The 22,341-nt window shown below is 38.2% G+C and overlaps 1 protein-coding gene across 20 annotated transcripts in view; it reads left to right on the top strand.

Moving 5' to 3' along the window:
• The first annotated feature begins 630 nt into the window (after window positions 1-630).
• Window positions 631-22,341, top strand: part of ACBD5 (acyl-CoA binding domain containing 5) — a 37,206-nt gene continuing 15,495 nt past the window's right edge. For 2 of the 20 annotated variants that reach the window (XM_059056685.2, XM_067030280.1), the window contains exons 1-10: window positions 641-699; window positions 2,018-2,186; window positions 5,493-5,613; window positions 8,880-8,952; window positions 11,597-11,711; window positions 11,822-11,854; window positions 17,230-17,364; window positions 18,286-18,489; window positions 19,279-19,385; window positions 20,367-20,634. In XM_059056685.2, the coding sequence (XP_058912668.1) occupies window positions 2,111-2,186; window positions 5,493-5,613; window positions 8,880-8,952; window positions 11,597-11,711; window positions 11,822-11,854; window positions 17,230-17,364; window positions 18,286-18,489; window positions 19,279-19,385; window positions 20,367-20,634 (1,132 nt within the window). In that variant the 5' untranslated portion in view covers window positions 641-699; window positions 2,018-2,110. Of the gene's footprint in view, window positions 922-1,613; window positions 1,830-2,017; window positions 2,187-5,492; window positions 5,614-8,879; window positions 8,953-11,596; window positions 11,712-11,821; window positions 11,855-17,229; window positions 17,365-18,285; window positions 18,490-19,278; window positions 19,386-20,366; window positions 20,635-22,341 lie in introns of those variants that run through there. The other 18 variants (XM_067030272.1, XM_067030270.1, XM_067030271.1 and 15 more) reach the window with 16 other exon arrangements.

Genomic DNA, 22,341 nt, shown 5'->3' with positions numbered 1-22,341 from the left:
ATAATAAAAGAGCAAGGAAAGAGTAGAGGAAGCGGTAGATATTAAACACATAAAATCTCCCTAGTTGGACACTGTTAGTTTCTTACACTCCGGTGTCCTGGAAAAAGTCCAAGATATAAAGCAAGAGTTTTTTGCATTGACTGACTCCTGTCTCTGTCTACTTACTCCTGTACTTACTGCTACTTGACCTTGGGCAAATGATTTTAAATGGTTCAATTTCCTCATTGACAAACACCCTACAGCGTTTTTGGAATACATGTTATGTGCTTGGCAAGTATCAGGCACTCAGTGAGCCGTAGTTTTAATTACCTGGACGGTAATCTAACAGCACACGATCTCAAAGTTAGTAAGCATCAGGAGCAAGAAATAAGACCCCAGTTCTCCGACTCCAGTCCAGTCCCACCGGGATACCTCTGAAACGCACCACTTAGTGTCTATCCCTTTGGCTGGAAGCGGATGTGGTATTTTGAAGTAGCACAAAGTGCGACGCAGCAGGAAGGCGGGATTTCCGTCGCAACGGCTCCAGCATCTGCGGGACAGAGAAAACGAACCGGAACAGGTGGGAGGAACGTCCGCCTCCAGAGGGAGGTGTCCGGAAGCGCCTGGAGCGGGGACTACATTTCCCACAAGCCCGCGGGGGCAGGGCGAGGGGCGGGCGTCGGGGACCTTACCGGACAGGCCTTGCCCGGCAATACCAAGGTAAATGCCGGCACTGCTGCTACAAGGGAAAAGTAACTTCGAGTCTGCTCCTAGATTTTGACTAGTCACCCTCCTAACCCATCCCGAACTGACAAAGGGACCTGAAGACTTTGGGATTTCCGGGCCGCAGGACTCCACCCCCAGAACCTATAGCAGTACCTCCGCGTTGGGCCTGGGGGCGCTTCCTAGATGCCTGAGGACGCGGGGCGATGTGCTAGAAAGGTGAAGGCCCAGGGTACCTCTTTCTAGGGTTGATGATCCGTACTGGTCCCTCGTTCGCCCCTCCCCCACGCCCTGTCGCCCATTAGCTCGGGCTGGAGCTGTACAGAGCCCGGATCCCTGGGGATCGAAGTCGGGGGTGGTGCAAGGGAAGGTGCTCTCCCTCCCCCCGCCCAGTCTAAGTAGCGGGCAACCTCCCCTCTCCTTTGGTTGTTGCTCGGACGTCCTTGTCGCGGGGCGGCTAAAGCTGTCAAAGACCTGCGAGCCAAGCACTGCTAAACACCTCCATCCAGCATCCCTAATCCTTTCATCTACCCTTTCGGGTGTTAGGAAGATTGCCGCTGGAGAGGCTAAGTAACTTGCCCTAGGTCGCAGAACTTAAATGGCAGAACTTAAGGTTCGCACCAGGCCTCTCTGGATCTAAAGCTCTTTGCTTAAGTCCCATCACCTTTCTCAAACCTTAACCTAAGAGAGGACAGGCGCTGGGGACCACAGTCATTTTTTTGCCCAGCGGTGCCCACACGCGCTGCAACCCCGCCTCGGCTGTCCTGGCGCCGACACATCGGTCGGGCCTGTTCAAACAGCGAGCCGGGGGCCCTCCGCCGATCCATCTCGCTGCTCTTCTTTTCCGCTTTCTCTGGCCCTTTTCCAGGGACAGACAGACGGAGCGCGTCATCGCCAATGCTGCTGGGCGGGTGGGTGGAGTTTGCTGCGCGGCGACGGTGGCGGTAGCGAGTGGGTCCCCCCAAGACTCTGGGGCGGGGCTGCGGGGAGGGCGCGGACCGACAGACGGACCTCGCCGGGATGGGGGGTGTGGCCGCTCCTCCAGGGTCCTACGGGTGGGTCAGTGGCACAGCGACCACCAGTGCCCGGGGCCCCTCCGCCTTCTGCTAGAGATGCTCTTCCTCTCGGTGAGTTGTTTTTCTGTCTGGGCGGCCCGGCCTCCCCAGCCTAGGTCACGCCCCGGGGAGGAGGAAGAAGCCTGGCCATCTCAGACTGTGTGGCCTGGATAGGGCAGGGCCGCGGGGAACTGACCAGCTGCGCTCCGGGTCCTCCTCCCTTTGGGCATGTTGATCCGCGGCTGCGCTCCATGTTCCAGTTTCATGCAGGCTCCTGGGAAAGCTGGTGCTGCTGCTGCTGCCTGATTCCAGCCGACAGACCTTGGGACCGGGGCCGGCGCTGGAGGCTGGAGATGGCGGACACGAGATCCGTGCATGAAACCCGGTTTGAGGCGGCGGTGAAGGTGATCCAGAGTTTGCCGAAAAATGGTACGTGCACTTGGGCCCGGCTGGACAAGCCTTCTGCAGAGGCTTGAGGCCCCAGTTTCTGAATTTCACCTCCTTTAGCCTTCTTTCTGCTTCTAGTCTTGCTTATTTAACCTACTTCTTTTTTTGCGTTGAAAAGGCATGTAATTGAAGGGGAGGTGTCGGATGGGAATTAATTGCCTGCTGATCTTTCAAGCCTGAGACAAATATATTATCCAGATTTTAAGCAGTTTATATTGTTGTCGAAAAGAAAAGTCGCTTAATGACTGCAGATTTGGGTATGTTTTTTAAAAATCTGGGATGGGGATGCCTAGGGCCGAATACTCATAAAGTCCACTTTTTGAAAACTTTTGATATGAAGGGAAAGAAAGGAAAGAACAACTATATTCATTTGTAAAACGATTTCTCTTATTTAAAAAGTACATATATATTTACTACTTTAAAAAAAACCTGTTCTATGGTCCTAGTGTTCTCTTTTTCATACTCATTTGGGACCTTTGCAATTTGGGTGAAAAGTCATTGGAGCTGTTCTTTCATATTTAACCCGTCGTTTCTCTGGCTTCTGTCAAGATTTTTCTCTTTATCGTTGGTTTTGAGCAGTTTGATTATGATCTGTCTTGGTCTGGTTTTCTTCATATTAATGCTGTTTGGGGTTTTGCAGAGCTTTTTGAATTTGTAATTTTATGTCTGACAAATATTGGGAAGTTTAAGGCCGTTATTCAAATATTTTTTCAGTGGAGAGGCTTGGAAAGGGGGAATTTGACTTTTCATATCTTTCTCCAATAAACGTGTATTTTTCCACAATAAACGTGTATTTTTTAATGATACTTTTAACTACTATCATTGTGCCAGAGTGTAAAACTAACTAAATCTAACACTAATATATTAACTATAGTATTTAATGTCATATTCCCTATTTTCATTAGTTATCATTTGGCTAAGTAATGAATGTTCAATACCATTAACAAACATTCACTAAGTGAAGATACAAAAGGTTTTGAAAACAAATATACACAAAATAGCTTTCCTTTTGTAATCTCAAACACGAAATTGGAGGAGGACATGTGAGGGATTGAAAGAAAAGGGTGAATGAACAAAATGTAGAGAAATAACATAGGAACTTATTTAGGTATTGATTTTTTTAATGTCTGATGAAAGTTTACAGGAAGGCATGATTCTAAGTTTTGTTTAAATGGTACCTTCATCCTTACTTCTAAACCACACGTATTTATATTTTTTTGAAAATTGATAGAGCTAGACTTGATAGTTTGCTATCTTTGCTGACACCATATATCACTTATTAGAAAACCCATGTAAGTGTAAATACAATTTGTGTTTATATAACATTTAAGAAGGTATTGCCAAGTTAAGAACCTCTGCCCAAAGGGCAGCTGGGTGGGGCAATGTTCAGTACTGTACTATTATCTCCTGAAACTTAATTGATAATAATTGAAGCAGAAGTATTGTTATAATGAATCATTAGTTTTATAGTAAAACTTTTAAGTTGTGTCATCTGTCCTGGATTATTTTGCAAATATTCTTATAGTTTTTTTGTTGCTTGTTGCTTAATCTTTATCTATGGCATAAAGTTATAATGAACCCTATAGCACCTATGTTTGGTATGCCCTTGACCTTTAGAAATTTATTTTCCTATATAATGTTTTAAACACATACATATCAAATGTATTGGGTTGGCCAAAAAGTTTGTTCAGGTTTTTCTGTAAGATGTGTGTGAGAACCTTGAGGACAGAGACTCTACTTTATCTAGTGTCTTATACACAGAATATATTCAATATATGTTATTAGTTTTTTCTCTAACCTAATGTATATATTACTCACCTTAACCAATAAACTTTTAAATCTGTTGATTGACTTACTGAAGATATTATGAGATGAGGCTTTTGATGTTTTAAATTTAGGTTTGTGTCATTTAAATAGGTAATCATTTTTAACTATAGTTTCTCCATTTTTTTCCCCTCTGCTATATAAAGACTATATCATTTAAACACTGTAGCTAATGGATACTCCTAAATGAGCATATATTGTGTAGATAATTTATTATTGTGATTTTGGAATTAATTATTCACTCCTGGCCAAACCTGAAACACCAGCTCTCAGCTTGTCTGTGTTGTAATTTTCACAATGTTTATAAACTACTAGCTTTCGATTACTACGTATTATCAGATTATTATGCAATCTATGAAGTTTTAAAAACATCTTTTTCAGTTTTAATTTTTGTTTTCGTAATAAATTTTGGAACAAAAGTAATGCACAATAAATGTAATTTTTTATAAAATGCAAATAAGCAAAAAAGAAACTAGAAGAAATCTATATGCCTATCACAGCAATATCTATCTTCTTTTAACATTTTGACATGTTTCCTTCTACTCTGCTTTTTAAGTATATAAGTACTTATTTTGTAAAAATGGATTGTGCTGTATATGCTTTTTAAACTGCTGTTTAACTCTCATTTTATAGTAGATCTTGAAACTTTTCTCATGCTATGTTTTATATTTTTCTACAGTAAAATTTTTAAGGGTGGTAGTTATAAATAATCCCATAATTTATGTATATCATAATTATTTAGGCAGTTATTATAAAACATTTATATTCCAATTTTTCTCTCTCATTAAGAGTATTGCAACTTATAGCACTTGTTCAAACAATTTGAAAACTTTAAACATAAAAAAGTTTATTGATAAGCTAGAAACATGTGAAGACTGATACTCAAAAAATTGGCATGTCCAAAACTATGGAGGTAGGAAGCGAGAAATCTATTTTATCTTGGATTAATTCTTTTTCTACCACAGTACACACTGGTTGGCTTTAGCCAAAGTTCCTAATCCCCTGAGAAATCGGAAATTTGGCCAAGAGAAGTTGAATTTCTTACTGTTGCAGTTTTATTAAGCAGAGTATACATTTAACTTTCATTTGTGCTAGTCAGTGTGGTTTGGCACAGTTTTTTAATAGAAATACCTTATTGTAGTTGCATGATACAGTTATTCTATATTTTAATTTATTTGTTTTTTTAAAAATGACATTTGCCAGTTATTTTGGTTACATCTACAACACGTTTATTCGTTTATTCTCTTAATTATTGAACTATGTTAGGCATTGTTATTAAAGTGTAAAATCTCAGAGTTTTTTCAAATCAAAGAAATAAACTGAGCCATAACTTTTGTTTCTGTAAAATAAGAATAAATTGTCTCAACTTTTAATGAAATATCAAAAAATCACTGTTAGTAAGCTAAGCATTAGCTCATCAATTGTGTTCTCCAAGTGATCTTACTTAATGTATGTTTCCAATAGGTTCATTCCAGCCGACAAATGAAATGATGCTCAAGTTCTATAGCTTTTATAAGCAGGCAACTGAAGGACCCTGTAAACTATCAAGGCCTGGATTCTGGGATCCTATTGGAAGATATAAATGGTAATTTTATGTAGAGAGCTATGAAAGAATTTTGAGTTTAATGACATAATTATATGACTGTTACTTATGTGGTTATGGATTATTCTGTGCACAAAGTATTCTATGTACTGGATACATTTTTATCCTCTATGTGCTCTTTTTTTTTTTTAAAACAAAGTTTTTTTAAAAAAATAAATTTCTTTATTTTTGGTTGCGTTGGGTCTTCATTGCTACACGTGGGCTTTCTCTAGTTGCAGTGAGCGGGGGCTACTCTTTGTTGCGGTGCGTGGGCTTCTCTTGTTGCGGAGCATGGGCTCTAGGCACGCGGGCTTCAGTAGTTGTGGCACGCGGGCTCAGTAGTTGTGGCTCATGGGCTCTAGAGCGCAGGCTCAGTAGTTGTGGTGCACAGGCTTAGTTGCTCCACGGCATGTGGGATCTTCCTGCACCAGGGCTTGAACCTGTGTTCCTTGCATTGGCAGGCGGATTCTTAACCACTGTGCCACCAGGGAAGCCCCCTCTGTGTGCTCTTAACACAATTGCACACAAATAGGAAGGTCTTGGGGAAGAAAAGACAATAAAACCAAAAGAGGTAGATATATCAAAGATATAGAAGCATTTTCAATTAGTGTTTCCTTTTATGGAGTTTGTTCTTTTTATTATGCCAAGAATAAGTCCCAAACTACATTAAAGAAACAACAGACTCTCCTGCCTCTTTTACCTGCCAAGAAGAAAGTTACCTCTTGCTTGTCAGCTGACCTTGTTTGCTTTGAGCCATTGAGATAATAAATAACTAGGAGCATGACTCAGGTTCTGCCTTACTTTTTCTCTAAGCTGTCACTCCTGTCCCACTGTACTTGAATAGAAATTTCATTTTTAATATATTTAATAGAATCACAAAATACCTCTGCCATGTTTCCAGTTGACTAACATTTGATGTTCTTAAACACTATTGAAGAGGTGACAAATGTCTAACAGGATGTCTGATGTCTAACATGACCATACGTCAAGTACGTCAGGAATAGAGTGTGCTAATTGGCAGAGTAAGTCTTTAAGAGCCACATGTTTTGATGGCTAAGTTTCTTCACCCTGCATTGGAAGTCCTTAAACTCCTTTGAGAATTTCTTTCTTTTTTCTTTTTTTTAACATCTTTATTGGAGTATAATTGCTTTACAATGGTGTGTTAGTTTCTGCTGTATAACAAAGTGAATCAGCTATACATACACATACATCCCCATATCCCCTCCCTCTTGCATCTCCCTCCCACCCTCCCTATCCTACCCCTCTAGGTGGTCACAAAGCACCGAGCTGATCTCCCTGTGCTATGTGGCTGCTTCCCACTAGCTATTTTACATTTGGTAGTATATATAAATCCATGCCACTCTCTCACTTCGTCCCAGCTTACCCTTCCCCCTCCCTGTGTCCTCAAGTCCATTCTCTACATCTGCATCTTTATTCCTGTCCTGCCCCTAGGTTCTTCAGAACCTTTTTTTTTTTTTAGATTCCATATATATGTGTTAGCATTTGGTATTTATTTTTCTCTTTCTGACTTACTTCACTCTATTTGACAGTCTCTAGGTCCATCCACCTCACTACAAATAACTCAATTTCATTTCTTTTTATGGCTGAGTAATATTCCATTGTATATATGTGTCACATATTTATCCATTCATCTGTCGACGGATACTTAGGTTGTTTCTGTGTCCTGCCTATTGTAAATAGAACTGCAATGAACATTGTGGTACATGACTCTTTTTGAATTATGGTTTTCTCTGGGTATATGCCCAGTAGTGGGATTGCTGGGTCATATGGTAGTTCTATTTTTAGTTTTTTAAGGAACCTCCATACTGTTCTCCATAGTGGCTGTATCAATTTACATTCCTACCAACAGTGCAAGAAGGTTCCCTTTTCTCCACACCCTCTCCAGCATTTATTGTCTATAGATTTTTTGATGATGGCCATTCTGACTGGTGTGAGGTGATACCTCATCTTTGAGGATTTCTTAGTCCTGTACTTTCCTCTAAGATCTTTATGACTAGTCATATTAGGTTAAATGTAAGAGCAATATGTTATTTAAGCTGTTTGAAAAAAATTTATTTACTTAATGATTTACCTCAGAATTGACTTTGGTGGAGTTAAACTGCTTCTGGAAAATAGCTCTAAAATGAGAGGTTTTCTTTTTAGGCAAAAATTTCAAAGGGCTCTTCTCATTATTTGAGGCTTTAAAATTTTCCTGTCCCTCACATTTTCATTTTTTGTAAGAAGTAAGAAACGTTTTCCATTTTTCAAGTGTTAGACTCTTATTTTTTAATACAAATTTTATTTATTTATTTATTTATTACTTTTGGCTGTTTTGGGTCTTTGTTGCTGCCCGCGGGCTTTCTCTAGTTGCGGCGAGCGGGGGCGGCTCCTCATTGCGGTGCATGGGCTTCTCATTACAGTGGCTTCTCTTGCTGTGGGACATGGGCTCTAGGTACGCAGGCTCTAGAATGCAGGCATGGGCTTCCCTGGTGGCACAGTGGTTAAGAATCCACCTGCCCATGCAGGGGACATGGGTTTGAGCCGTGGTCCGGGAAGATCCCACATGCTGCGGAGCAACTAAGTCCGTGCGCCACAACTACTGAGCCTGCGCTCTAGAGCCCGTGAGCCACAACTACCGAGCCTGCGAGCCACAACTACTGAAGCCCCAGCGCCTAGAGCCTATGCTCCTCAACAAGACAAGCCACCGCAATGAGAAGCCCGTGCACCACAACGAAGAGGAGCCCCTGGTTGCCACAACTAGAGAAAGCCCACATGCAGCAACAAAGACCCAATACAGCCAAAAAGAAATAAATTAAATAAATAACTTAAAAAAAAATTAACCAAATATTCTGTTCATTTGAAACATGACTGTGACAGTTCATGTAGAGTTTCTAAAATGTTCATTTTTGTCACTGTTATTTATAATGATATAAAGACTTTTAAAGAGTTCTTAGCAAATATGAACAGTCTACGGTCTCTATAATCTATATAGAGATTATATAGAAACTATATAATGTAGTCTCTATAATCTATGGTCTATAGATAGGTTTTATACTAATTAGTTTTAGCTACTATTTAGTTTGCCATTTTATTCACTATGATATTTTTGTTCAAGGTGGTGCATGTAAAGAGATCCTTTGGAAACATTAATATAGATTTAAGTAAAGCCTGTTTTAAATTAATGATCCTATAGCAATAACTATAAATTGTATTCTGAGCAGTTGAAATCAGGTGTCTTTCTGTAATTAATTGGATATTTTTATTTCTAGGGATGCTTGGAGTTCATTGGGTGATATGACCAAAGAGGAAGCCATGATTGCATACGTTGAAGAAATGAAAAAGGTAGGGAAAATAATTCACAATAGAAAATAAAACTACATAGAGAACTTTTTTTAAAAAAAAAATATTTATTTATTTATTAATTTTAGCTGTGCCGGGTCTTAGCTGTGGCCCACGGGATCTTCGTTGAGGCATGTGGGCTCTTTAGTTGCGGCATGAATGTGGGATTTAGTTCCCTGACAAGGGATTGGACCTGGGCCCCCTGCACTGGGAGCACAGAGTCCTACCCATTGGACCACCAGGGAGGTCCCTATTTAGAGCAGCTTTGATTTAGTTTTGTTATCAAGAAAATTAGCTGCTTTGTTTTTAGGAACAAAGAGATTGTAATATGTTAGAATATAGAATCTAGATTATTGAGCTTATCAGGGCTTTATCTGTCTCATCAAAGTTCATCTTAAGGTAAATGTTTTTTCCTTCATATGTGTCACATTGTGGGGACATGCTATTTTCTTTTTTAAATAAGTTTATTTTATTTTATTTATTTTTGGCTGCATTGGGTCTTCGTTGCTGCACGCGGGCCTTCTCGAGTTGTGGCAAGCAGCTACTCTGCGTTGTGGTGCGCGGGCTTCTCATTGCAATGGCTTCTCGTCGTGGAGCACAGGCTCTAGGCATGTGGGCGTCAGTAGTTGTGGCACAAGGGCTCAGTAGTTGTGGCACACGGGCTCAGTAGTTGTGGCTTGTGGGCTGCTCAGGCTCAGTAGTTGTGGCATACAGGCTTATGTGCTCCGTGGCATGTGGGAATCTTCCCGGACCAGGGATCGAACCTGTGTCCCCTGCATTAGAAGGCGGATTCTTAACCACTGTGCCACCAGGGAAGTCCCATGTTTTCATTTTTTCATCTTTCTTATCTTTCTCTATCGTTGACTTCTGCAGAAAGTATATAGATACTGATTTCCCTTACTCAGGAGTGTGGGACTTAAGTGGGCTGTCTTGAAAACATTTCTGTTTTGAAACTTTTTATGAGAAATAGGTAAAAAGACTGCCCAACAGTGTTCTCATACAAGTGTTGATGCATAAGTTGAGATGTTTCTATCACTGGATTTATCAGTAACAAGCATTTTCCTGTGAATGCAAAAATCCTTCAGAAGCAGAATAAGACAAGGATGCTTTTAGTTTCTCTGGTAACTAGTAAAGAGGGCATTCTTTTTTTTTTTTTTTTTTTTTTTTTTTTTTTTGCGGTACGCGGGCCTCTCACTGCTGTGGCCTCTCCCGTTGCGGAGCACAGGCTCCGGACGCGCAGGCCTAGAGGCCATGGCTCACGGGCTTAATTGCTCCGCTGCATGTGGGATCTTCCCGGACCAGGGCACGAACCCGTGTCCCCTGCATCGGCAGGCGGATTCTCAACCACTGCGCCACCAGGGAAGCCCAAGAGGGCATTCTTTATTAACTAGCTCTTCAAGGAGCAAATTAATGAAGAAATCATGGATTTTTAAAGATGATCTTACTGCCTTTTTATAAAGGAACATTTGTATTGATATGTTGGTAATGGATCAGAAGTTGTGAAATCTAGATCTGTATAATAATCTTAAATAATCTTTGAACATAGAGAAAATATGTAAAAAAAGGAATATTTTTTTTTTGCCAGATGCTTTGATAGTATTAATCTCTGTAGTAATTTTTATTTGGTAGATTCAGAGTAATTTGTTTTGTTTTAATGTCTTCTGCATTGCTCAAAGTTGTGCACTTTGTTACATTTTCACAGTTTTTATTTGGTGGACTTTGTTTTTCTATAAAAGAGGTCAGAGCTTAGTTCTTTTGGCTGTTAAGTATATCAGTAGCAGAACAAAGGAGTCTTTCAAAAGCAGAGAGAGAACGATAATGTACAGCTTTGGTTTGATAACGTTCTTTTTTCTTTAAATATTGTTATAATCTTTCCTCATTCCCTCCATTTTAACTATTTAGTGGTAATTACTTTTAATTGTATTTTGTAGATTGATACAGAAAAGACATGTGTGTATATATAGATATCCTATTATTTAAAAAAAGAAAGAAAACCAATAATGGTATCATATTAAACATACTGTGCAGCTACTAGCTTTTTGCCTGTAAAAAAAAATTTATAGCTATTTTTTGCAGTCAGCACACACAGAACTAATCATAGTCTTTTTAATATCTGCAAAATATTCCATATATAAAAATACTTTATTTTGTCAGTCATCAGTTGATGTCTCTTTATTTGAATACTTTTTCACCTAATTTACCTTGCTGTTTAAACTTGATGATTCTAAATTGGCCCGTAGTTATGAAGGTGTCTGAAAGTGGTTGCCATTTCCTACTTTACTTCACACCCTTTTAAAAACACTACCTTGGTGTTAAAGAACAGACACAATAATTTTATTCTAACCCCCAAATTTTCTATTTTATTTTACATTAGTGCCTTTGGTGCTTAATGCACAATCTATAGCTTATTTTATAAAATTTTACACGAAGCTTATGTAAAATAGTTTTCAAAATGAGAACACTTTTAAATCTTTACTTGAAATTTTCCTAGGGTGGTATATGTAATTAACATAGATACTTTCAGGAGTCTATAAAAGCACTTCCGATCTCAAAGTTATTGGTAAGTAAATTATAAATATATTATTTGGTGCTAGTGTGGATCACATTAATAGTTTGTTTTCACAGGATTTGTTTCTTTTGATTACAGATTCTTGAAACTATGCCAATGACTGAAAAAGTTGAAGAATTGCTACATGTCATTGGTCCGTTTTATGAAATTGTAGAAGACAAAAAGAGTGGCAGAAGTTCTGATTTAACCTCAGGTTGGAGTCTTTTACCTAGTTTTTCATTCAGCAGCTGCTACATTATACATGCATTAATATTTATATTATATGCCTAATTTTTTTTTTTTTTTTTTACTTTCACATGCCAGTCCGAGTGGAGAAAATCTCTAAATACTTAGAAGGTAGGAATAATGAAATCCATGTGAAACTTTGGTTTAAAATTTATATGTCAAAAGAACTCTGCAAAAATTTATATAACTTATGGGCTTTTCACTCAAGAGTTTTCTTTCAAGCAAATACATTGCACAAAGTTCCAAAATATTATAAACCCTAATTTTTTTTTTTCAGAGTTTAAAAAAAAATTTATTTTATATTGGAACATAGTTGATTAACAATGTTGTGTTAGTTTCAGTGTACAGCAAAGTGATTCAGTTATATATACACATGTATCTATTCTTTTTCAAATTCTTGTCCCATTTAGGTTATTACAGAATATTGAGCAGAGCTCTCTGTGCTATACAGTAGGTCCTTGTTGGTATAAACCATAATTTTTACCCTTAGGTTATTAAAATATGACAGATGGTTCATTTGTACACAAAATTGTAACAGAATTCATGGTTTTATTTTTATGATTCATATTTTCTATTTTGCTTTATGAATTATATTAGCTAATTATATTAGCTATTGCTATGGCTGAAATGACTTGCTAGCTAATTTTAAGTGAATATGTTTATAGTATGGTTTAACTGTAGTGTAGCTAGCTAAAACAAGATGTCAGTGAATTCACCTCACTTGGTCTTTTTTTTTTTTAGAGTTCTGTTTTCATGTTCTCAGTAACGAATTGAAAGTCTTATCTTTTTACGTACTAGCAGGAGCTGAATAATCTGCAGATTTGCTGGTATTAACCATAAACATTTGCTCTTTAAATTGTTTTAGAAAACAGTGAAATGAGCTCGTAAGAGTCATTCTAAATGACAATTATATATATTTTAAATAAAAATCAGCCTGGCCATCCTTTTTTTTTTTCCCTGGCATTCCATTCACATGGCATCTTTTACTAATTGATCAAAACAGTAATCTTCCTGTTCTGTCATAAGGCCTGTGGTTTGTGTCCGCAGTACTGATGGTGACTTTTACTGGGCATAACTCTGTACCACACCCTCTGAATCTGATTTGTCTACCTAGAGGGGTCAAATATTAACAAATAATCTTCTTTGTAATTCATACTTATTCAAGTCAGAAAAAAAAATTAAATGTTTTCTGTTTGTGAAGTGTGTTATTAGGATGCAGAGGGGAATAAATCAGGACCTGCTTTGGTTGTGTCCAGCCTACTGCCAGAGGCAAATGTTGAAACAACTAGCTATAAAAACAAGGAAGAGTGAAAAATGATAATAAAGGCTCAGATCTATAATCCCTTAGCTATAATTTAAGAGTTCAGAAGGCTTGATAAAGCTTTTTTGATAACCCATTTGAGAGCAAAACCTGGCCTAACATGAACAGGAGGAACAAATCTTGACCTTAAATGACATGAGGCTATTTTAAGTTTTTATCCTATTTTGTACGTTTATTATATTTTGCTACAAATGTCTTAATTTTTTTTTTTTTTTTTTTAGTGAGAGCTGCCTTAGACTCTGTTGAAAGTGTCATATACTATACATTATGTATAGTATATGACCTTTGCAAAATTAGAAAACTCTGGATTTCAAATCATATCTAGATCCAAGAGTTGTAAGGGATGCAGACCTATACCATAATTTATTTAATCTGTACCACTCTAATGGAATTTAGATTGTTTCCTCTTCTGAGCTTCAAAAGATGCTGCTAAAAGTAACCATCTGTAAATGTCACTTTACATATGTGGAAGTATATCTGTTAGAAATTATATTAGAAATATAATCATTGGATCAAAGGATGTGGACGTTTGATAAGTGTTTCCAATTTTGTAAAATATTGCCAAGTTGCAAGACAGTTTGCAATCTTGAGTTTGCTTCTTAAATAAAGAATCTTGGGCTTCCCTGGTGGCGCAGTGGTTGAGAATCTGCCTGCCAATGCAGGGGACACGGGTTCGAGCCCTGGTCTGGGAGGATCCCACATGCCACGGAGCAACTAGGCCCGTGAGCCACAACTACTGAGCCTGCCCGTCTGGAGCCTGTGCTCCGCAACAAGAGAGGCCGGGATAGTGAGAGGCCCGCGCACCGCAATGAAGAGTGGCCCCCGCTTGCCGCAATTAGAGAAAGCCCTCGCACAGAAACAAAGACCCAACACAGCAAAAATAAATAAATTAATTAATAAAACAAAGGACTAGTCTTTGCCAAAGAATGATTGAAGTTAAAAAAAAAGGTACTAAAGTAGTATTTTTTAAAAAAAGAATATTGTTAAAAGTAGCCAATTAGGCCCAGTAAAACAGATTATCTGTGTCACATGGGGTTTTTCAGAATATATATACATAGTAAGTTTTGAAATCAGGAAGTGTAAGCTCTCCAACTTTGTTCTTTTTCAACATTGTTTTGACTATACTTTTTTTTTCTGGCCATGCCACACGGCTTGCAGGATCTTAGTTCCCTGATCAGGAATTGAAACCAAGCCCCCTGCAGTGGAAGTGCAGAGCCCTAACCACTGGACCACCAGGGAATTCCCATTTTTGACTATTCTTGATTCCTTGCATGTCCCTATGAACTTCAGAATCAGCTTGTCAGTTTTTGCAAAAATGGCCAGCTGGAATTTTGTTAGGGATTGCAATGAATCAGATCACTTTTGGAAGTATTGTCATCTCAACAATATTGTCTTCTAATCCATTTATTTAAATGTTCTTTAATTTATTTCAATTGCTAGTTATTTTATTCTTTTGCTGCTATTGTAAATTGAATTTTCTTATTTCATTTTTCGATTGTTTGTTGGTAGCTTTTAGAAATACAATTAATTTTTCTATATTGATCTTGTATCTTGCAAACTTGCTTGACCATTTATTAGTTCTAATAGTTTTTTTGTAGATTACATAGGATTTTGTATGTATAAGAGCATGTCATCTGCAGAGATCATTTTACTTCTTCCTTGTCAGTCTGGATGCCTTTTATTTATTTTTATTGCCTGATTGCCCTAACTGGAACTTCCAGTACAGTATTAAATAGAGATGACAAAAGCAGACATCTTTGTCCTTTTTTAAAAAAAATTAATTTATTTTATTTTTGGCTGCGTTGGGTCTTCGTTGCTGTGCGCAGGCTTTCTCTAGTTGTGGCAAGTGGGGGCTGCTCTTCATTGAGGTGCACGGGCTTCTTATTGCGGTGGCTTCTCTTGCTGCAGAGCTCGGGCTCTAGGCACATGGGCTGTAGTAGTTGTGGCACATGGGCTTAGTTGCTCTGCTGCATGTGTGATCTTCCTGGACCAGGGCTCGAACCCATGTCCCCTGCATTGGCAGGTGAACTCTTAACCATTGCACCACCAGGGAAGCCCAGACATCTTTGTGTTGTTCCTTATTTTAGCAACAAAACATTCAGTCTTTTAACATTAAGTATGATTCTAGTGAGTTTTCGTAGATGCCCTTCATCAGATTGAGGAAATTCTCTTGTATTCTCAATTTCTTCAGCATTATACTCATGAAAGAGTGTTGGATTTTGTCAAGTGCTTTTTCTGCGTCCATTGTGATAATCTTGTGGCTTTTATCCTTTAGTCTGTTAATATGGTGTACTACGTTGATTTTTGGATGTTGAGTAGGGCTTATTAGGAATTCTCTGTGCTTTCTGCAACTCTTGTCACAGTGCTGCTGTGATTCTGTCAAGTAGTTTTGCTGCAACCATCCATTTGATGGGGGTTTTGGGGATTCCCTGATGCTTTGTTTTGTTGAAGGTGTCTGTGGGTGGTGTTTCTGTTATTTATTTATTTATTTATTTGCGTTACGCAGGCCTCTCACTGCTGTGGCCTCTCCCGTTGCAGAGCACAGGCTCCGGACGCGCAGGCCCAGCGGCCATGGCTCACGGGCCCAGCCGCTCCGCGGCATGTGGGATCCTCCCGGACCCGGGCACGAACCTGTGTCCCCTGCATCGGCAGGCAGACTCTCAACCACTGTGCCACCAGGGAAGCCCCCTATTTATTTTTTTGTCAGTTTTTTTTTTTTTTTTTTTTTTTTGGTTGTCAGGGAAAGAGTAAGGGAGATTCAAAAGCTATGCTGCCATAATGATTTTCTAAGAGAGAATAGACCATAATGCCTCTGATAGAGTTGAATTTTTACTCTTTAGTTCTACTAATTAGGGAATATAATAAGAATAAGAATATAGGCCTGACTGTTTAAGATGAATGGAGATTTTATATGTTATTTGGGATGCATGGGAGCATCCAAAATGGACTTGTGTAATTGAAAATAAAGCCCAGAAGTTTACGGAGGAAGACCACTGTTTTTGGCCAAGAGCCACTTAGGATGCCTTCAGTATCTCAGAGTTACAGAACTATAATTCCCAATATTACAGAATGGGGTCTAGTAACTCTCAGCACTAGCATCACATGGGAGCTTTATGGCAATCCAGAATCTTAGATTACCCCAGACTTACTGATTCAGAACCTACCTTTTAACTAGATCTCAGGTGATTCCTATCCATGTTAATGTTTGAGAAGCTTCCATGTATTTACTCTCAAGGTATGACTTTGGGTAATAGGACAATTTGCCTTTTTAAGTGATTGATCACATTTACTAATGCTTCTTTTAAAAAAAGGTTAACTGCAAAGACATAATAATGTAAGTTGTGCACCTGAAGCCCTAAAGGTAATAAAAGGATAAAAAAACCTTTTAGGGGCTTTCCTGGTGGTGCAGTGGTTAAGAATCCGCCTGCCAATGCAGGGCATGCAGGTTCAAGCCCTGGTCCAGGAGGATCCCACATGCCATGGAGCAACTACACCTGTGCACTGCAACTACTGAGCCTGCACTCTAGAGTCTGTGAGCCACAACTGCTGAGCCTGTGAGCCACAACTACTGAGGCCTGTGTGCCTAGAGCCTGTGCTCTGCAACAAAGAGAAGCCACCGCAATGAGAAGCCTGTGCACTGCAACAGAGTGGCCCCCGCTTGCCACAGCTAGAGAAAGCCCGTGTGCAGCAACAAAGACCCAATGCAGCCAAAAATAAATAAATAAATAGTTATTTTTTTAAAAAAACTTTTTAATGTAGTCCAACTATAATATTGATAAGATTGCTTTTAGGGCCAAAGCTATTTATGTTTCCAGCATGCTAGCCTATAGCAACTGTCCCTTCATTTACTGTGTATTAAAGATCATTCATCTCTTAACTTTACATGTTGATCGATGTTACCTTAAAAATAATTTATCCACTGCCTTGTTCAGAAAGGATTTAAGATAGCTTTATCATTTTGTTGTGAACTGATAGCTGGAAGAATTAATGTAATGTACATATATTTACTGTCAAAGAAAATAATACTGTTCATTATATGTTAAAATTCTAACTTTTTACTTCAAGATTATTTTATTAGTTATTTGTGAATTACAGTATTATTTTAAAATTACAACATGATTGTGTGTTATAGCATTACAGATTAAATGGTCATTTCATATTTTAGATCTTGGTAATGTTCTAACTTCTACACCAAATGCCAAAACTCTTAATGGTAAAGCTGAAAGCAGCGATAGTGGAGCTGAATCTGAGGAAGAAGAGGCCCAGGAAGGCGTGAAAGGAGCAGAACAAAGTGATAATGGTAATCTTTGGGTTATGAGCTAATCACTCTACATTGACTAAGGTGAAAGGCTATGGAGAGGTTTGGACTTATTTGGCATTGTGTGTGATTAGGGCACGTGGAGGGATGTGGGCCGTTGACCCTATAACCAGGTTCGTTGTGGACAAAGAGGCTCTACTACAGAGTTCAGGGACAGCCAACCTTAAGCATAGATGGACTGATGTTAATTGAAGGCAAACAAGGATAGGCCACTCCTCTAGATGTAATGCCTGAAATGCTGCATTAGAAATTTATTCATTTAAGGTATTGTTTCCAATATGAATATTCATATGTTACCAAGGAGAGGAGACAAGTTAAATTCTCAATATCTTGTCAAGAATGGCATGGATTCCAGAGAATAGGATACAGGCAGAGATTCTGATGAAGAGGGAACACTGGAATTGTGGGGTACTACATTAGGGGGGCCTTGTGAGTAAGAGTACTAGTGATTCCTGGGGAGACTAGTTTAGAAAGGGGAGGCAGAAAGACACTAAAACAAACCATACAGCTTAGTTTTGCCTTCACTTTCCAGTAAAGTCTGACAAATAATACCTTCTCTGAAGGCTCTTTTTATTGGCTATGTAGACCTATATATGGCTGGGTCTCATAGAGCAATTTGCCTATGCCCGAAAGAGTGAAAAGACCTCAAGAGATTTATCTCTTAAAAGGGGTTCTAGAAGATTCACAGGGAACTGAAGCGGTTTTGAAATGAACACAGTTTGGGTGAGCTCTCAGCATATAATTAACCCCTTTTCAAGGAGCACCCCATCTCTTTGATCCACGTAGGAAGCCCTTCAAATGGATTATGATAGGCTGGGGAAATGACTACCTGATATTAGAACATAGTGTACAGAAGTTTTCCTACAGTGAATTTTTATGAATCTCTCCATTTTCACATAAAAGATAAGAAAATGATGAAGAAATCTGCAGACCATAAGAACTTGGAAATCGTTGTCACTAATGGCTATGAAAAAGACAGCTTTGTTCAGGGTGTACAGAACGACATCCGTGCCAGTCCTTCCCTGGATGGCAGAGGTGCTGAGACAGTAAAATCTGTAGATCAAAACTTGGAGCAAACGGAAAAAACTGCTGTCTGTGTTCACCAAGGTACTGTCACATCAAAGTTGTTTCTCTGGCTTCTTTCCTATGAATAATATATTCTTTTAATAATTTTAGGATATTTAGGAGCTGTTGAGAATTTTAAAATCCTCTATTCAGTAACATCTTAAGGTTTATTAATATTATAAGGGTTTATAGCTTTGAAAGACCGAAATAGGGCCAAGGCTTTTATATTTTTCTTGAAGTATTTTTTATTGTGTTTTTGTATGGAATTTTAAAATAAAATCTTTGAAATTTTTACTTTTATTACTGATGTTTCTTTTAACTCACATCTCTAATTAACATGATACTTTTGTTCTCAGGTCAGCAAAATAAGGTATAGTCGTTTCATAAGTTACGGCTCTAGGAGTGAGCTTATAGTGTGTATACAGTGAATTATTGACATTGCTGTAATTCACTAGAGAAACCAAGAAATACCATTTCTTAATATAACAACCAAATGTGCACAGTTGCATCCCAAATTTAGGGTCCTAGCCGGTAGTCACTTTTTTCTTATAAAGTTATTAGGTTTTTATAAGTTTGATCTGGACAGTGTCTTTTTATAATTCTATGATAAAATACTTTGTAATCTTTTTACATAAAAATTACTGACTAAATTTAAAATTTTGGTAAGTTAAAACAAAGTAAATCAAATTTATCTCTCAATATGAAATGGTAAATCAAATTTATCTCCCAATATGAAAATAATATAGAGGAGATACATTTTGAAAATGTAATAAATGCATTTGTCTTCAATTAGAGAATAATTATTCTACCTGGACATTTGTGTATATTTAGATGTAAATGATGATCATGTTGAAGATGTTTCAGCAATTCAGCATTTGACGAGTGATTCAGACAGTGAAGTTTACTGTGATTCCATGGAGCAATTTGGACAAGAAGAGGTAAAAAGGACATTTTTTAATTGGTAAATTTTCAAAGTGATATATCAGAATTCCATGCATAAACTTCTGTTAATAACAGATGTGTATGCTGTTCACCACTTAGAAAACATACCTCTAACATGTTTAAACGTTTGTATTTGGGGTTTTTTTGTGAATTAAAAAATATGTAAAATTCCTGAATATTCAAAAATGTTTAAGTATTATAATTTATAATGTATTTACATTTATAAATATTCTGAGAGAGGTGGGATGGGAGGCAGAAGGTGGATTCCTTATGCTAGTCCTTATGTTTGAGACATTGATAACAGTCAAGAAGATTGAATAATTTCGAACAAATAAATCTGTTCTTCACATTGACTAATACATTGGACTGAAATTTTAAGTGGAAATACTTTTCAAATTTCAGTTAAGATTTGGTATTGAAAACTAACATTTGGAAAACCATTAAAAGTACATGAAGTTTTTATTTTTGTCTTTGACAACTTTTTCTGATAACGACCAGGGTGGTTTTGGCGGCTATATTTATGCTTGTTGTTTTTACATCCTTCCCCTGGTTTTTCCCCACCCCTGTTCTAACACAGTGCTTTTTAAATTTTTTAAATTAATGTTGTTTTATTTTTTATTTTAAAATTAAATTAATTTTTAAATTTATTTTTTTATTTTGTTGAAGTGTAATTGATTTACAGTGTTCTGACAGTGCTTTTTGAATACAGTGACTCTGGATATTTAAATGTTTCTTGGATGAATGACTGAGTCACGAGCACAGCTCGCTGCCAAACATCTCAGTTCTTTGCTTGTATATAAATCATCTCTATCCCATTTCTCCCCTACAGATGGGAGGCAGAATATGAATTGAAGACATTTTTAAGAAAAATATTATTTTCTATAATAACATTAAAAAAATACGGCTTTATAAAACCAGTCATTCTTCGATTGTCCTGGAAACCTTGTGGTGTATAACTACGTGCTTTACATTTGTAGTCTTTAGACAGCTTTACGTCAAACAATGGACCGTTTCGCTATTACTTGGGTGGTAATCCCAGTCAGCCCTTGGAAAGTTCTGGTTTTCCTGAAGATGTTCAAGCATCTCCTGGGAATGGCAACAAGGGGGACACACAGGCAGCAGCGGTGGAAGACAAAGGTGAAGTAAAGCACGGAGGAGAGGATGGCGGGAATAACAGTGGAGCGCCGCACCGTGAGAAACGGGCTGGAGAAAGTGAGGAATTCTCTAACGTCAGGAGAGGGAGAGGTGTGTAGCTCTTGTTTTTTGTTCTCACTGTCTTTACAAACGAATTAATGAAATGGGGAGGTTCTAGATAGGAGAGGCACCAGGACTGTCCCTCTGCAAAGGGAATGTTGAAAGCTATCCTCGCGGAACATCTGACCATTTTCCTTTATGTCTGGTTCTCTCCTTTGACTCTACAGGGCATAGCAGTGTATTCTTTGAAGGTGTGGGAGAAAACATGTCTGTTTCCACATCTTTTATGCAGTTTTTTAAGGTGGCCAAATTTATGTTGTATCGCCTCCTTGAACGCTCACTGATTGCTCCAGCTGTGCTGCTGCTTTTTTCCTACTATAGGTGAAAATCTGAATTCCTTATTGTTTCCCAATTCCCCACTTAGGTCAAAAGACATCATTTCAAGCTGATAAATCAAGTACTAGAGATAAAAGAACATTTAACAGTACAGAGGGAAACATTAAGAATATTAATGTGATCAGGTAATAAAGAGTTGAGTGGGGAAGAGAAGTAGGAATATTAATTTACAGTTGTTTATAGTAAGGAATCAATAGGTACTGTCAAAATAGCCATTTGAACAAAAACAAACCTTTCTAATTTATCAGAAAAAAATACACATTTTTTAAAAAGCAGTGAAAACAGACCATGTAGTAAAATATTTTTTAAAACCCATAAAACAATGCATAATATAAAAGACTTAAGATCAAATGTATTTGTGAAAGCAGTACAAGTAAAGAGGCTCTACTCTCCTACTTAAAGAAGAAGGTATTTGGATTGGTTCACAAAACAAAGCATAACTTCATGCTATAGTCTACAAGAGGCATATTCAGAAAGTAAAAAATAAAAATATAGGCAAAGGTATCTCACACAAATGCACATTAAAATAAGACAAGGTTAGTAATCTTGACATCAGGGAAGATTAATTTCAGGACAAAAAGCATTAAGATAAAGAGGGCCACTTGTAGGGCTTCCCTGGTGGCGCGGTGGTTGGGAGTCCGCCTGCCGATGCAGGGGACGCGGGTTCGTGCCCCAGTCCGGGAAGATCCCACATGCCGCGGAGCGGCTGGGACCGTGAGCCATGGCCGCTGAGCCTGCGCGTCCGGAGCCTGTGCTCCGCAACGGGAGAGGCCACGACAGTGAGAGGCCGGCATACCGCAAAAAAAAAAAAAAAAAAAAAAGAGAGGGCCACTTACTTGTAATGTTAAGGTGTGCAGTAGAGACTTAAAATTGTTAATATCTTATATAACATCAACACTTCAAAAAGCAAAATCTGCAGATGATATATGGAGAAATAGGGAAACTCATATTAATATTCAGGAGACTTTAATGTACTTGTTTTGGCCTATATGAGAGCATAAGGACAAAAACATAACTAAGGATAATGAGAACCGTACTAACATAATTAATTTGGTAAATCTAATTGGTAGTTATCAAACTGTGTACCATGATACCTATGGAACCTGATAATTCTAGATGGTAAATTTTTCTTTGTTACCCTTATGACACCCAGGCAAGAAACTTTGGATTGTATTTCTTATTTACTGTCACCATTGTCTCCCCCTTTCTACATTTGGTCCATCAGATAAACCTGTAATTCATTCTCTCTAATGTCTTCCTTTCCAATTTGATAGCCAGGCCAAGCTCTTCATTTTTCACTGATTCAGAAACCTCTTAAGCTTGTATGACTGTTCTTATTTTCTAATTAAATACATTCTCAAA

Source organism: Kogia breviceps, chromosome 3, assembly GCF_026419965.1.
Source record: "Kogia breviceps isolate mKogBre1 chromosome 3, mKogBre1 haplotype 1, whole genome shotgun sequence".
Taxonomy (NCBI): domain Eukaryota; kingdom Metazoa; phylum Chordata; class Mammalia; order Artiodactyla; family Physeteridae; genus Kogia; species Kogia breviceps.
The sequence above is the reverse complement of the archived record's forward strand: the minus strand, read 5'-3'. Positions and strand labels throughout refer to the sequence as shown.